At 45.5% G+C, this 15966-nt stretch overlaps 1 protein-coding gene across 2 annotated transcripts in view; it reads left to right on the top strand.

Moving 5' to 3' along the window:
- NRBP1 (nuclear receptor binding protein 1) overlaps positions 1–15966 on the top strand; it is a gene marked incomplete at its 5' end in the record, with an annotated part of 30080 nt that overhangs the window by 656 nt on the left and 13458 nt on the right. Inside the window, 4 exon segments of one of the 2 annotated variants that reach the window (XM_073624726.1) lie at positions 51–140; positions 1296–1336; positions 4349–4443; positions 9501–9524. In XM_073624726.1, the coding sequence (XP_073480827.1) occupies positions 51–140; positions 1296–1336; positions 4349–4443; positions 9501–9524 (250 nt within the window). 2 annotated transcript variants of the gene reach the window in all.

Genomic DNA, 15966 nt, shown 5'->3' with positions numbered 1-15966 from the left:
CTGTGTATATCTCGTGTCTTCCATGGTGCTGATGAGATGTTTCCCTGCAGGTTATATTTATTACTGAGTATATGTCTTCTGGAAGCCTCAAACAGTTCCTCAAGAAGACCAAGAAGAATCACAAGACAATGAATGAAAAGGTAACTGGATGATTATTCTCGATGCACTGTCCCCACAGGGGTCATTCTAGTACACTCAACTATTTCTTCTGCATCTTGTCTGGTCACCACCTCCCCAGTACATTTATGTTTCTGCCTGTCTCCACTACACACTCCATCTTGTCCAATACTTTAACAGAATCCACCCCAATCTTCTCTGTTATGTCCCATCTCTGCCAGTCTCCTATACACGCACTGTCTTGTCCAAAACTTGACCTACCAACCATCTCCTCTACGTCATGTCCCATCTCTACCTGTTTTGTCTTCACACTCCATCCTGTCCAATATTTCCATGTGTTACACCCCAACCATGTCTTCTACACATGTCCCATCTCTGCTCGCCCCCCCCCCCATCCATGCTGTGCAATACTTGTCCTACAGACAACACCCTGATTTCTGTCATGTTGAATACCCTGCCTGTTGTCTCCACGCACTTCATTCTGTCCAATATTTCTGTAGCTCCTCAATCTTCTCTCCATCGTGTACCATGGTCTGTTGTCTCTATACGCTCCATCCTGTCCAATACTTCTACTACAGGCCACAACTGCTCTAGATGACATTCCGTTCCCTCCTGTCTCCTTTACATATTGCTGTCCTTGTTTCTCATCTCCAGGGTACACACCATTTTTGTCCTTCTCTAACCTCTGCACTCTGTCCCCCGCTTCCTGTCTCTAACCTCTGCACTCTGTCCCCGCTTCCTGTCTCTAACCTCTGCACTCTGTCCCCGCTTCCTGTCTCTAACCTCTGCACTCTGTCCCCGCTTCCTGTCTCTAACCTCTGCACTCTGTCCCCGTTTCCTGTCTCTAACCTCTGCACTCTGTCCCCGCCCCCTTTCTCTAACCTCTGCACTGACTGGCTGCCTCTGTTTTCTAACCTCGGCACACTCTCTCCCGCATTTCCCCTCTAACCTCTGCTCTCTCTCTCTCTCATATACCCTCTGAACTCTGTCGCGGCCTTTCTCCTTTAATCTTAGTACTCTGTCTTCACTCCACCTCCCTGGTCTCCTCCCTTTGTGGCACCCTGGCCTATTCCTATTTTTTAATATATCATTCACCCAAAGCCTACTGTACACTGCATCCCTAGAGCTAATACATTTTGCTGCTTCTGTACATAATGTGGTGTGTTTGTTTGTTGCAGGCGTGGAAGAGATGGTGCACCCAGATCTTATCTGCGCTTAGGTAAGTACCTCACCAATGTCTAGTAATGACAAGTGGAAGGCTGCAGTGGCCCCATTGGTGGCAATGGTATGGATGTACAATCTGTGTAATGTACTATTTACAGTCGTACCATCATCTACCCTACTGCTCCTGTACACTGATCCCTGATCTTCCAATGTGTACCCTACTGCTTCTGTACACTGATCTACCAGTGTGTGCCCTACTGCTCCTGTACACTGATCCCTGATCTTCCAATGTGTACCCTACTGCTTCTGTACACTGATCTACCAGTGTGTGCCCTACTGCTCCTGTACACTGATCCCTGATCTTCCAATGTGTACCCTACTGCTTCTGTACACTGATCTACCAGTGTGTGCCCTACTGCTCCTGTACACTGATCCCTGATCTTCCAATGTGTACCCTACTGCTTCTGTACACTGATCTACCAGTGTGTGCCCTACTGCTCTTGTACACTGATCCCTGATCTTCCAATGTGTACCCTACCGCTCCTGTACATTGATCCCAGGATCTTCCATCTTCTACATTACTGCTTCTGTGCCCTGATCTATCACAGCCTACCCTAAGGTTCCTCTACACCAGGGATATGCAATTAGCGGACCTCCAGCTGTTGCAAAACTACAAGTCTCATCATGTCTCTGGGTGTTATGTTTGTGGCTGTCAGTCTTGCTACTACTGCTCCTCTTCTGTCATCTGCCACAGTCTACCCTACTTCAACTGTCCTGTACACTGATCCCTGGATCTACCATGGTCTACCCTACTGATCCTGTACACTGATCCCTGGATCTTCCATGGTCTACCCTACTGCTCCTGTACACTGATCCCTGATCTTCCATCTTCTACATTACTGCTTCTGTGCCCTGATCTATCACAGCCTACCCTACTGTTCCTCTACACCAGGGATATGCAATTAGAGGGCCTCCAGCTGTTGCAAAACTACAAGTCTCATCATGCCTCTGGGTGTTATGTTTGTGGCTGTCAGTCTTGCTATGCCTCATGGGACTTGTAGTTCTGCAACAGCTGGAGGTCCGCTAATTGCATATCCCTGCTCTACACTGGTTTGCATATCTACCACATCTACTTTACTGCTCCTGTACAATGATCACGGACTTGCCACTGTGTACCCTACTGCTCATGTACTCTGAACTCTGGGTCTGCCACTGTCTACCCTGCTGTTCCTCACCACTGATCTCCAAATCTATCGCCATCAACCCTACTGTTTCTATACACTGATCACCAGATCTACCTATGCCTACCCTACTGTTCTTGTTCACTGATCCCTGATCTACCAATGTGTACCCTATTGCTCCAATAACACTGATCCCTGGGTCTACGACCATCTACCCTACTGCTCCTGTATCATGATGCCGGATCTACCAGTGTGTACCCTATTGCTCCTGTACACTGATCGCAGGATCTATCATCATCTTCATTATCTACCACAGTCTACTTTACAGTTCCTCTGCACTGATCCCCGGATCTACCACCATCTACCCTACTGCTCCTGTACACTGATCCCTTGGATTTACCATGGTCTACCCTACTGCTCCTGTACACTGATCCCTTGGATTTACCATGGTCTACCCTACTGCTCCTGTACACTGATCCCTGGATCTACCATGGTCTACCCTACTGCTTCTGTACACTGATCCCTGGGTCTACCATGGTCTACCCTACTGCTTCTGTACACTGATCCCTTGGATTTACCATGGTCTACCCTACTGCTCCTGTATACTGATCCCTGGATCTACCATGGTCTACCCTACTGCTCCTGTATACTGATCCCTGGATCTACCATGGTCTACCCTACTGCTCCTGTACACTGATCCCTGGATCTACCATGGTCTACCCTACTGCTCCTGTACACTGATCCCTGGATCTACCATGGTCTACCTTACTACTCCTGTACACTGATCCCTGGATCTACCATGGTCTACCCTACTGCTCCTGTACGCTGATCCCTGGATCTACCATGGTCTACCCTACTGCTCCTGTACGCTGATCCCTGGATCTGCGACAGTCTACCCTACTGTTCCTGCACTGATTTCTTGATATGCTACAGTCTACCCCACTTCGCCTCAACACTGATCACCAAATGTACCACCAGCTACCCTACTGCTTATGTATACTGTACAGTTCACTAGGCTTGCCATGCTAGTAGAACATCAGGTGAGAGGTGGCAGCTGATATTGTGTGAAAATCTGCAGTTAACATATCCTGTAAGAAGGCTTCCAATCATTGACCTTTTTTGGCATTTAAAGGCAATGTACATATTTTTTAACATATTTTAGGGTCTAAAATATTACTTTTTTTTTTTTTTTTTTTAGATCAAGTGGATAGCCTAATGCAGTCTGCTGCCAACAAGTAGCATTCTCTGCTCCTGTTCACATTGTCTACTTGTTTCTTACTATGTAAAGCTTGTGGCTTACAGAGCTCAATAGCTGAAGATGATTTTAGACACACATGAGAATGGGTCAGAGCAGTGACTCCTCCCCCTCCCCTCTGTGTGGCTCAGTTTGAGTTTTTTTTAAGCAGACCCAACAAGCCACAAGCAGGAGGTTTCGGCTGTTCTCTATAGATACCCCATGTTGTAGGTATCCTGTGTTATGTATAATATGTTTGTTAATTTTCAGAGGCTAATCCACATACAGAAGCCTGGTGGCATCAGTTTTCTTCAAAAGCGCCCTTAAAGCCCAAGAAGCTTTTATGCAAATCACAACTTTCTCTAATATGTTGGTGCTCGGACTTGCCCCCTTCCACATATATTACTGGTCAGTGAACCTGCCAATCAAAAAAGGGGACAGCAAACTGGATAAGGCAGCACCATACTAAACCAATGTTTTACGGTTTTTGGGCCCCTTTTGAAGGCAGCTCATGCCACTTTCAGACTCTGGAGTTGCTGGCTCTAGATGTGGATTACTTTATGGTTGAAGTATAACAGAACCGAACCCCTTTTGATTGTCGTTGAACTGCTGATGGATCCTTATCCTAGGTGACCCATCTGTTTCCCCACAGTTATCTACATTCGTGTGACCCCCCCATTATCCATGGGAACCTCACCTGTGACACCATCTTCATCCAGCACAACGGACTCATCAAAATTGGATCTGGTAAGGACCCGGGCTCCCAGCGTCCTCTTTGGTCTTTTCTCACGCACTGTGCCCGCATCCCTCATTTTATTGTGTTTGTCCCGCGCCCCCTCCCGATGTTTTTCATACAGACAACGTCCTGACTATTCCTAAGTAATATGCAGAAGGTGGGTTGTAGTGTGTAGGTGGAAGCATTGCCGGGACCGGGCAGTAAGGTCCAGTGATCACTGGCAGGATGTGCCACTGTATAATGCCCCCCCCCAAGCATTTATTGGGTTTAAGTTTATTTGTTGTCATGTAGGCTTCCAGTTTAGGAAAGTGTGGCTGTTTGTTGGTCTTCTGAATTGGGCAGGTGGTGTGTTTGTTTATTTATTTAGGTACAGTGGGGTGAGGCTGTGTGATCAGTGGGGTGTAGTGTGGCTGCTGGGCGAGTAAGCTGTGAACACAGCATGTGTAATGTGGGTGGTAAGGTTAAAAGGGGTAATGTGAGTTCAGGTAATGAGTATGTAATGTCTAAGGTTGTTACAGTGGAGAAAATAATTATTTGATCCCCTGCAGATATTGTAAGTTTGCCCACTTAAAAAGAAATGAAGGGTCTATAATTGTTATCATAGGTGTATTTTAAATGACAGAATAGCAACCAAAAATCCAGAAAAAACACATGATACAAATATTATAAATTGAGTTGCCATCCAGTGAGTAAAATAAGTATTTGATCCCCTACCAACCAACAGTAATTCTGGCTCCCACAGACTGGCTACAGTATGTGCTCATGTGGTACACAGATTAGTCTTGTCAATTTAAGAAGGTGCTCCTAACGACAGCTCGTTATGTGTATAAAAGACACCTTTTCCGCTGAATCTCTTTCTTCAATTCAAACCTCACCATCATGGCCAAGACCAAAGAGCTGTCAAAGGATGTCGGGGACAAGATTGTAGACTTGCACAAGGCTGGAATGGGCTACAAGACCATTAGCAAGAAGCTTGATGAGAAAGAGACAACTGTTTGATTATTCGCAAATGGAAAAAATACAAAATAACCATCAATCGCCTTCCGTCCGGAGCTCCTTGCAAGATTTTGCCTCAAGGGGTAAGGGTAATTATGAGAAAAAGGAATCGGCCCATAACTACACGGGAGGAGCTTGTGAATGATCTCAAGGCAGTTGGGGTCACGGTCACCAAACAAACCATTGATAACACAATATGCCACTGTGGATTGAAATGCTGCAGAGCCCGCAAGGTCCCCTTGCTCAAGAAGGCACATGTAAAGGCCCGTCTAAAGTTTGCCAATGAACATCTAAATGATTCGGAGAAAGATTGGTTGAAAGTGCTGTGGTCAGATGAGACCAAAATTGAGCTCTTTGGCGTTAACTTGACTTGCCGTGTTTGGAGGAAGAAAAATCCTGACTATGACCCTAAGAAAACCATCCCTACAGTCGAGCACAGAGGTGGAAATATGCTTTGAGGCTGTTTCTCTGCTAAAGGTACAGGCCGACTTTGACGCATTGAGAGACCAATGGATGGGGCCATGTATGGTAAAATCTTGGATGAAATCCTTCTTCCCTCAGCCAGGAAGCTGAAGATGGGTCTTCCTGTATGACAATACATACCGCCAAGGCAACAAAGGAGGGGCTCAAGAAGAAGCACATTAAGGTCATGCAGTCTCCAGAGCTTAATCCTATAGAAAATTTATGGAGGGAGCTGAAACTTCAGGTTGCCAAGTGACAGCCAAGAAACCTTAAGGATTTAGAGAAGTTTTGTAAAGAGTAGTGGGACAAAATCCCTCCTGAGATGTGTGCAAACCAACTACAAGAAACGTCTTACTGACAAGGGATTCCCCAACTACTAAGTCATGTTTTGCTTGGGGATCAAATACTTATTTTACTCTGCAACTTATTTTATAACGTTTGTATCATGTGTTTTTTCTGGATTTTTGGTTGATATTCTGTGTCTATCATTTTAAAATACACCTATGATGAAAATTATAAACCCTTAATTTTCATCTGCAAGGGATCAAATAATTTCCCCACTGTATCTTGTTGCCTTTAGGGAGGGGCTGTGGTTGGATTCTGGGGGAGAGGCTGTAGTCAGGGGGTATATGTTCTCATAGTAATTGGTGCAACATTGATATGTGGGAGTTAAGGATACAGTTTAGTTTTTGGTTGGGGTTATTATTGGGGAATAGAGCCTGTTAGAAATTGATATTGTTTTGTGACTCAAGCATACTATGGGAGAGAGTATGTTGTGTGTAAGATGGGAGGGTAGTATGGCGGGATGTCATGGGATGGGAGGGTAGTGGTGGGATGTCATGGGATGGGAGGGTAGTGGTGGGATGTCATGGGAGGTTATTATGGTGGGATGTCATGGGAGGGTAGTATAGTGAGATGTCATGGGATGGGAGGGTAGTGCTGGGCCGACATGGGGTGAGAAGGTAGAATGGTGGGATGACATGGGATGGGAGGGTAGTGGCAGGATGACATGGGGTGAGAGGGTAGATTAGTGGGATGGGAGTGATTATGTTGGGATGACATGGGATGGGAGGTGTAGTGGTGGGATGTCACGGGATGGGAGGGTAGTATGGTGGAATTGGAGGTTAGTGGTGGAATGTCTTGTGATGGGATGGTAGTATGGTGGGAAGACATAGGAGGGGAGAGTAGTGGCAGGATGTGATGGGATGGGAGGGTTGTATGGTGGGATGACATTGGATTGGAGGGTAGTGGTGGGATGTCATGGGATGGTAGTATGGTGGATAGACGTGTGATAGGAGGGTAGTGGTGGGATGTCATGGGAAGGTAGTATGGTATGTCATGGGATGGGAGGGAGTTATGGTGGGATGTCATGGGATGGGAGGGTAGTCTGGTGGGATGGGAGGGTAGTCTGGTGGGATGGGAGGGTAGTCTGGTGGGATGTCATGGGATGGGAGGGTAGTATGGTGGGATCTCAAGGTATGGTGGGATGGGAGGGTAGTCTGGTGGGATGTCATGGGATGGGAGGGTAGTATGGTGGGATCTCAAGGTATGGTGGGATGGGAGGTTAGTATGGTGGGATGTCATGGGATGGGAGGGTAGTGGTGGGATGTCATGGGAGAGTAGTATGATGAGAGGGTAGTATGGTGTGATGACATGGGATGGTAGTATGGTAGGATAGTGGGATGACAAAGGAGGGCAGTGGTGTGATTTCATGGGAGGGTAGTATGGTGGGATGACATGGGGTGGTAGGGTAGTATGTCGGGACATTATGGGATGGAAGGGTAGTGGTGGGATGTCATGGGATAGGAGGGTAGTGGTGGGATGAGAGGGTAGTATGGTGGGATGATATGGGATAGGAGGGTAGTATGTTGGAATGTCATGGGATGGGAGGGTAGTATGGTGGGATGGGAGGGTCGTTTGGTGTTATGTCTTAGGAGGGTATTATGGTGGGATGTCATAGGATGGAAGGGTAGTATGGTGGGATGTCATGGGATGGGAGGGTAGTGGTGGGATGTCATGGGAATGGAGGGTAGTATGGTGGGATGTCATGGGATGGGAGGGTAGTATGGTGGGATGTCATGGGATGGTAGGGTAGTATGGTGGGATGTCATGGGATGGGAGGGTAGTATGGTGAGATGTCATGGGATGTGAGGGTAGTGGTGGGATGTCATGGGAGGATAGTATGGTGGGATGTCATGGGAGGATAGTATGGTGGGATGTCATGGGAGGATAGTATGGTGGGATGTCATGGGAGGGTAGTATAGTGAGATGGGAGGGTAGTATGGTGGGATGTCATGGGAGGGTAGTGGTGGGATGTTATGGGAGGGTAGTATGGTGGGATGTCATGGGAGGGTAGTATGGTGGGATGACAAGGGATGGGGAGGGTAGTGGTGTGATTTCATGGGAGGTTAGTATGGTGGGATGACATGGGGTGGGAGAATAGTATGTCGGAACATAATTGGACAGGAGGTTAGTGGTGGGATGAGAGGGTAGTATGGTAGGATGACATTGGATAGGAATGCAGTGGGGAGATGTCATGGGATGGGGGGTAGTGGTGGAATGTCATGGGATTGTAGTATGGTGGGATGTCATGGGATGAGAGGGTAGAATGGTGGGATCTCAAGGGATGGTAGTATGGTTGGATGACAAGGGATGAGAGGGTAGTATGGTGGGATGTCATAGGATGGGAGGGTAGTGGTGGGTTGTCATGGGAGGGTAGTATGGTGGGATGTCATGGGAGGGTAGTATGGTGGGATGTCATGGGATGGGAGGGTAATATGGTGGGATGACAAGGGATGAGAGGGTAGCAGTGTTATTTCATGGGAGGTTAGTATGGTGGGATGACATGGGGTGGGAGAATAGTATGTCGGGACATCATGGAATAGGAGGTTAGTGGTGGGATGACATGGGATAGGAAGGTAGTGGGGAGATGTCATGGGATGGGGGGTAGTGGTGGAATGTCATATGATGGCAGGGTAGAATGGTGGGATGTCATGGGATGGGGGGGGTAGAATGGTGGGATGTCATGGGATGGGAGGGTAGTATGGTGGGAGGTGATGGGATGGTAGTGTGATGGGACAGCATAGGATGGGAGGGTAATGTGACTGTGGGGAAAATATAATGGGGTATCACAGGTTGGAAGGGTAGAATGGTAGGGTGTCCCCTGTTTTGGTAGAACCAGAAGATTTTGGTATAGGTGTCATAAATTGGATTGTGGTGATGGGGTTGTTGGTAGTACAGAGGGAGAAGGGGTTATGAGCGGATGCATTCTGGATGTATTGCTGGAGGGTGCAGGGGGTGAGGGGGTAAGTTGGAGACACCCCAGTGAAGCTTGTGTGAGAACACATCGGGGGGCTGGGATGTCATAATGTTGGTCCAGAAATACACTCTGGGCCTGTGGTTTGCAGAGACATGTCCTGAGATGATTGGTGGAATGATAGCATTGATTGAGGGTGTCAGAGTTGGTGATGACATCCATGTGTGAGTGTGTGCAGCGTGTCGCTGTGTGGCAGCTCTGTTTAACGATGACGTACCCCCACCCCCAGCCCTTCCATCCACTCATGATTTGTCTCGTTTTATTTCCTGCTTCGGCTGCTCTGTACCACACCAGTCTTTCATAGGATTTTTGCTAATGGTGAGATGAATTTTCAGCCTCTGTGTTCCTGTCGTTGCCATGTTTCTGTGTTCGGCCTGTGGCACTCACCCATGTAAGGTGCCCCTTCTCCTCCCCAGGGGGATTATGGGACATGGACGACCTTTGTTACATGGGTGACTGCAGCTCAAAGGTCGACGGGTGTGCTTGCCTCACGTTCTCTCCCGGCTTGGCAGATCGGGGCTCCCGTCCCCAGGGGTGTGCGCTAGATGTGGGGTGTACTTTGCTCCATAGCATGTAGGAGCCCCCCCTCCGCTGTGTGCATGTTCCCTATAGATGGCTTCCTTTCCTCTCATCTTCATTGCATTCCTGCCCTTCCTCCTGCGGGCGGGCGGGTGACCGGCTTGCTTTTTGACTGCTCTGTGCTTGAGGCGGGGGTAGATAGATATGTGATGATCATGTGACTGTGTTAAACCCAGGCTTACTGGTTGCTCGATGGGGGATTATGGCAAGTAGAGATGAGTGTGGGCTCTGTGCACAGGGCACCTCCAGCATGCCTGGGGTACGGATATTTCTGCTCGGCTTGTGGCTCCATGATAATGCAGGAATATACGTGCACCCTTCTGCCTCTCCTCTGCCATCTGCCATAGTACAAGACTGTCCATAGACATGAGACGATCGAGAAACCACCATATGCCTGCAGCTGCTCTGTGACCTCTGCAGACTTCCGGGATGACCCATGTCGTGGTAATAAATTGGAAGGGACATTCCCAGACACTTCCCAAAATATACCCAGTACTGGGAATAACTGTTTTTAGTGCATATAGAGTGGGTATAGAAAAGAATCCCCCCCACCCCACCCTTTAAAATCACGTTTTGTTGCTTTGCAGCCTGAACTGAAGACAGACACAGTTTTTGTTTTAGCCTGCTGTATTTACTCAGTGCAGCTTATATCATCCAAGTGAAAGATCTAACACTATGTCAGAAAAAATAAAAAAAAATTCAAAAACAGAATCACTGAGTTGGAAAAAGGACCACCCCCTCCTAAACATGACTTGTAAACTCAATCAGCTGTAGCTAATCACCTTCTCAATGGCACAGACAGCCATTTGACTTTCTATTGTGATCAGCTGTGGTCATTTTGATTAGCTCAACATGAAAAGAGCTTTCCTGGAGCATTCAAGTCCCTGATAGTGCAACTGAAGCAAACAATCAACTATGGGTGGCAAGGCACTGTCGCTGGGACTCCAGGATAAAGTTGTGGAGATGGATACAAAAAATGTCAAAGGCTTTATCAATGCCTAGAAGCACAGTGAAGTCTATTATGAAGAAGTGGAAGGTATTTGGTACAACACAGTCCTTCCCTGGATCAGGACGTTGCACAAACTGGATAAAAGAGCCAGGAGGAAACTGGTCAGAGAGGCTATCAAGAGGCCTACAGCAACTCTGAAGCAGTTGCAGGAATTTATGACAGTGTGGTCACAATATCACAAATTCTCCACAAATGTGGCTTGTATGGAAGGGTTGCAGGAAAAAAGCCACTCCTCAAGAAAGGCCACCTGCAGTCATCACTGAGCTTTACCAAAACGCACCTTGAAGATTCTGAGGCCAAATGGAAAAAGGCGTTATGGTCAGATGAGACTAAAATTGAATGATTTGGCCTCAACACCAAACCATATGTTTGCTGGAAATCCAATACAGCTCACCATCCATATAACACCATTCCTGCAGTAAAGCATGGAGGTGGTATTCTCCTGTTATAGGGTGTTTCTCTGCAGCAGGGACCTGGAGCCCTTGTCTGGATAGAAGAAAAATGGATGGGGCAAAATACAGTCAAATTTTTTAGGAAAATCTGCTGCCAGAAAGTTGTCACTGGGAATGTTTACCTTCCAGCATGAGAATGACCCAAAGCACACAACAAAATGAGCACACATTGGTTGAAGGAGAAAAAGGTGAATGTCCTTGCATGGCCTAGTCAGAGCCCAGACTTAAACCCCATTGAAAATCTGTGGAATGACTTGAAGACTGCAGTCCACAAACGATTACCATCAAATGTAACTGAACTTGAGCAGTTCTGCAAAGAAGAGTGGGCAAATATTGCAAAGTCTAAATGTGCAAAGTTAGTAGAGACATATCCCAACAGACTAAAGGCTGGAATTTAAGCAAAAGGTGCTTCAACAAAATACTGACACAAGGGGGTGATCCTTTTTCCAACTCGGTGATTCTTTTTGAATTTTCTTCTGACATGTTAGTTTTTTATCTTTAGCTTGGACTGAGTAAATAGTTAGATAAGAACAAAAACTGTGTCTGTCTTCATTTCAGGCTGCAGAGCAACGACGTGATTATTTTAATGGGGGGGGTTCTTTTCTACACCTACAGCACGTAGCCTGTAAAAAGTATTCACCTCCCTTGCAGAGATTTTCTGTTCAGGATAAAAAAAAAAAATAAAGCTTATAATCTAGTGCCAACAAAGGACACGATTGAAGGAGAGAGCAGAGTGACATATATAAGCTCATCAGTCTGCTGCTTCTCCATTCATTGTCCAATTTTATAGGCCCTGTAGTTGCACATATGGTCAAAGTGGACATTAACATTCTTGTAGAAGAAGACCTTCCATGTACCGTCTCATGTCTATGGCTGGTCTGAACATCGAGTGATGGATAGAATCTGCCTTGTAGAAGATTGTTTGTCCATTAGGATCCAGGAAATTCCCCTCCTGTTTCAGCTCTATTAAGCATAATTGTTATAACAAAGTGATATAATAAAGGTAACAGTATAATTGTAGTGACATGGTAAGTTCCAATAAAGGTAAAGTAGTGCAGCCTTGACATGGGGATAGTGCTTTTACATGTACTTTGGTAAGAGGGTTTCAATCTTGGATCACATTGTGTATATCTAATGTCAGGTTCATAAGCCAATGGTTCATTCAGACTTCTCAAACGTGTTAGAGTTACGAAAAGTAAAATTATAAGCTTTTTGACAATTGTGATTCTGGCAACGACCATTATTAGGAAAAGAGTACCCAGTTTGACCATTAGGGAAAAAAGAGTACCCAATTGGACCATTGTTGTGGGGGGAAAAAAACCCCAAGTTGTCCATTATTGGCAAAAGAGAGCCCAAGTTGATCATAATTGGCAAACTAGAGCCCAGGTTGGTCATTACTGGCAAAAGAACACAAGTAGACCTTTATTGGGAAATGAAAACCCGAGTTTACATTATTGGTAATTGATAACCTGAGTTGATTATTATTGGGAAACGAAAACCCGAGTTGACCCTTATTGGGAGAGGCGAACCCGAGCTGATAATTGGGAAAGGCGAACCCGAGCTGACCCTTATTGGGAAAGGCGAACCCGAGCTGACCCTTATTGGGAAAGACGAACCTGAGCTGACCCTTATTGGGAAAGGCGAACCCGAGCTGACCCTTATTGGGAAAGGCGAACCCGAGCTGACCCTTATTGGGAAAGGCGAACCCGAGCTGACCCTTATTGGGAAAGGCGAACCCGAGCTGACCCTTACTGGGAAAGGCGAACCCGAGCTGACCATTACTGGGAAAGGCGAACCCGAGCTGACCTTTAATTTATGGGGTAAAAGGGAAACCAAACTGGCTATTATTGGCAAAAGAGAGCCCAAGTTGAACATTATTGGCAAAAGAGAACCCAAGTTGAACATTATTGGCAAAAGAGAACCCAAGTTGAACATTATTGGCAAAAGAGAACCCAAGTTGAACATTATTGGCAAAAGAGAACCCAAGTTGAACATTATTGGCAAAAGAGAACCCAAGTTGGCCTTTATTGGCAAAAGAGAACCCAAGTTGGCCTTTATTGACAAATGGTAACCCAAACTGGCCATTATAGGGATAAGAAAAGCCAAACTGACTATTATTGGGACATTAAAAGCCAAACTGACTATTATTGGGAAAAGAAAAAAGAAACTGACCATTTTTGGGACAAGAAAAGCCAAACTGACCATTTTTGGGACAAGAAAAGCCAAACTGACCATTATTGGGTCAAGAAAAGCCAAACTGACAATTATGGAGAAAAGGACACCCAGGTTGACTGTTTTTGAAAAAAAAAAGAATCTGGGTTGACAAAAAGTTTAACACAGTTCACAAAATAGAGATTAGTGATAAAGATGGAAGGTCAGAGCAAAATGGAAAACCCATCCTCAGCTCACTGCAACTCACCACCCTCACAGGACTGGAATATCTGTCTTGTTTTTGGCTGAGGTGTCCGAGTACAGGCCAGTGAGATAGCAGCAACTAACCTTCCCATTCTTTTTTCAGGAGAGATAAAGTTCTGGGCAAAGCGTGGTAGACAAGAATTTCTGCTTACTCTTGCATTGTTTGGCATAAGAGCTAACAATCCTATATTTGATTTTGGCTTGAAAGGGCCAAAGAAGGGACAACATGAGTCAGTGCATATTGTGAAGTACGAGAGACCCCTCAGATTCAGCGACGGTGATCTGAATACTGGCTGAGAAAATGGAAGGAAGGCTTGATGCATGCCAAGCTAAATACATATACACAGAAATCTCTTGGATTCGTAGTTAAGATTACTCCTTTTTTCTCAAACAGATACTGGAGCTCCAGTCATATATAAAGGGAAAAGAAAACCCATAGGCTTTAGTTTGGTGTCTGAGGGCAACCCCTTTGGGGTAAGAGGTGAGAGGCCTTCCTGAGGTCTACCTCGCTTACTACCTGAATTCATAACACAAGTTGTCCTTCAGCTCATAAGCAACAATAACTGTAATAAACGTGCAGCCCTGTAGTTGTGTACAGGATTCTGTTTTGTGTTGCTGTTATCCACACTCTAGAGACTGTTAAACCCTGGGACTTCCCAATGTCTTGCTCTTGGCTTCCTAGGCCCAGTATTGTGTGATTGGGGACATATCTGAGGTTTTGGAACTCTTTACTGAGGGTCCTTTAGCTTGGCTTTTCTGTTTTTTTTTTAAAGTCTTTTTATTGAGTAAAATGCAAAAACAACATATTGGTACATGATCAAACATGCTCAACATAAGCGTAAAGAAGCACAGTGTTTGGTACAAAAATACACAAGAAGTACACGTTTACAGTTGTATATTCTTGAATGCCCAGTTCTAATAAAAAGCAATTACCTACAAGTACAACGTGATTTTGTTTTGTTATTACATTGTTCCTAGTACAAGAGTTTATTTTCCCATTCTCACACATGCTAAGTATAGAGAAGAAGTTGCTCACAGACTAGAAATGGTAAGAGTGGAGGAGCACCAGATGTTCCACACTTTATCATATTTGCTGGGACAATCCCTATGCTCAAAAAATGTTTTTTTCATACGGTAGTGTAACGAAACGCCCCACACTCCGCTTGAGTGCTTTCGTCATATACCACTTCCTCCCAGTCTGAATATAGATATCAGATATTCCAACCGCTCACAAGCACAAAACAAGATGATACTTGTTTAGTTGCTGAACATGGACTGTTTTATTAGAACCAAAATACAAGTCTTATATACAGTAGGAGGTCCCCCCTCCTGCTCATATTACTCTAACAATACACCTGTAACCAGAAACCTAATTTAACATGAGCTAATTAACTAATCCTTTAAAGCAGCCGATGTGACTCCGTGCCCTCCTGAGCATTGTTATGATTAATCAGGATTTCGCTACAAGTCAGACTTGTCACCGAGCTTCACACAGTAGTTTATACATTATCATAAATATAAACGCAGGACACCTTCTCACAATAGCAGGAGCTCCAGCAGGAGTCGGCCCGTCTCCTACATAGTACAGAGGCCAATGTAATCAGCTCTCTCAACTAACATGTTGAGTTCAGAATCAAACAAACCAAGAATAGTCTACATATATCCTGGGAGGCATTGTGAATAAATATTACTGTCCCATTTTAAGTAATCCAAGATATATTTTCTCAGTCACCCTGTGCCTGGATGGCACAGGGTAACTTAGACATAAGAGGTGCATGAGGAGCTGAACAAGGGTTTCCCAACCTTTCCAAGGGATTCTGGGTTCCACGGCCCTCCCGTCACGGGTAGTATCTGATTAACCATCTGAATCCATTACTAGTAGACAACAGAGCAGACTGATTCCATTTAAGCGCAATAGCCTTTCGAGCCAAGAATAGTGTTTCTCTCTGCATTTTTCTAGCAAACTTTGGCCAGTGTTCCTCATCAAGTATACCCAAAAGACAGATGCGTGGATCATATGGTACAGGTACCGAAAGTATTTTAGACAGTATCTACCACCCTTTTCCAGTATACAGTAATAACAGGGCACAGCCACATTACATGTACAAAGTCCGTACTTTGGCTGGTACATCTAGTACATGCTGACGTTGGAATACGGTGCATCGCATGCAATCTTACCAATGTTAAGTAAGACTGATGTACCATGCATAGTTGAATAAGCTTATCTTACTATTAATAGCCGGTAAAACTGTTAAATGGGAGGCACACGCCTCCTCCCCGTCCTCATCCGACAAGTCAGGTATAA

Source organism: Aquarana catesbeiana, linkage group LG04, assembly GCF_042186555.1.
Source record: "Aquarana catesbeiana isolate 2022-GZ linkage group LG04, ASM4218655v1, whole genome shotgun sequence".
Classification (NCBI taxonomy): Eukaryota; Metazoa; Chordata; class Amphibia; order Anura; family Ranidae; genus Aquarana; species Aquarana catesbeiana.
Note: the sequence above shows the minus strand (reverse complement) of the source record. Positions and strands in the feature narration are given on the sequence as shown.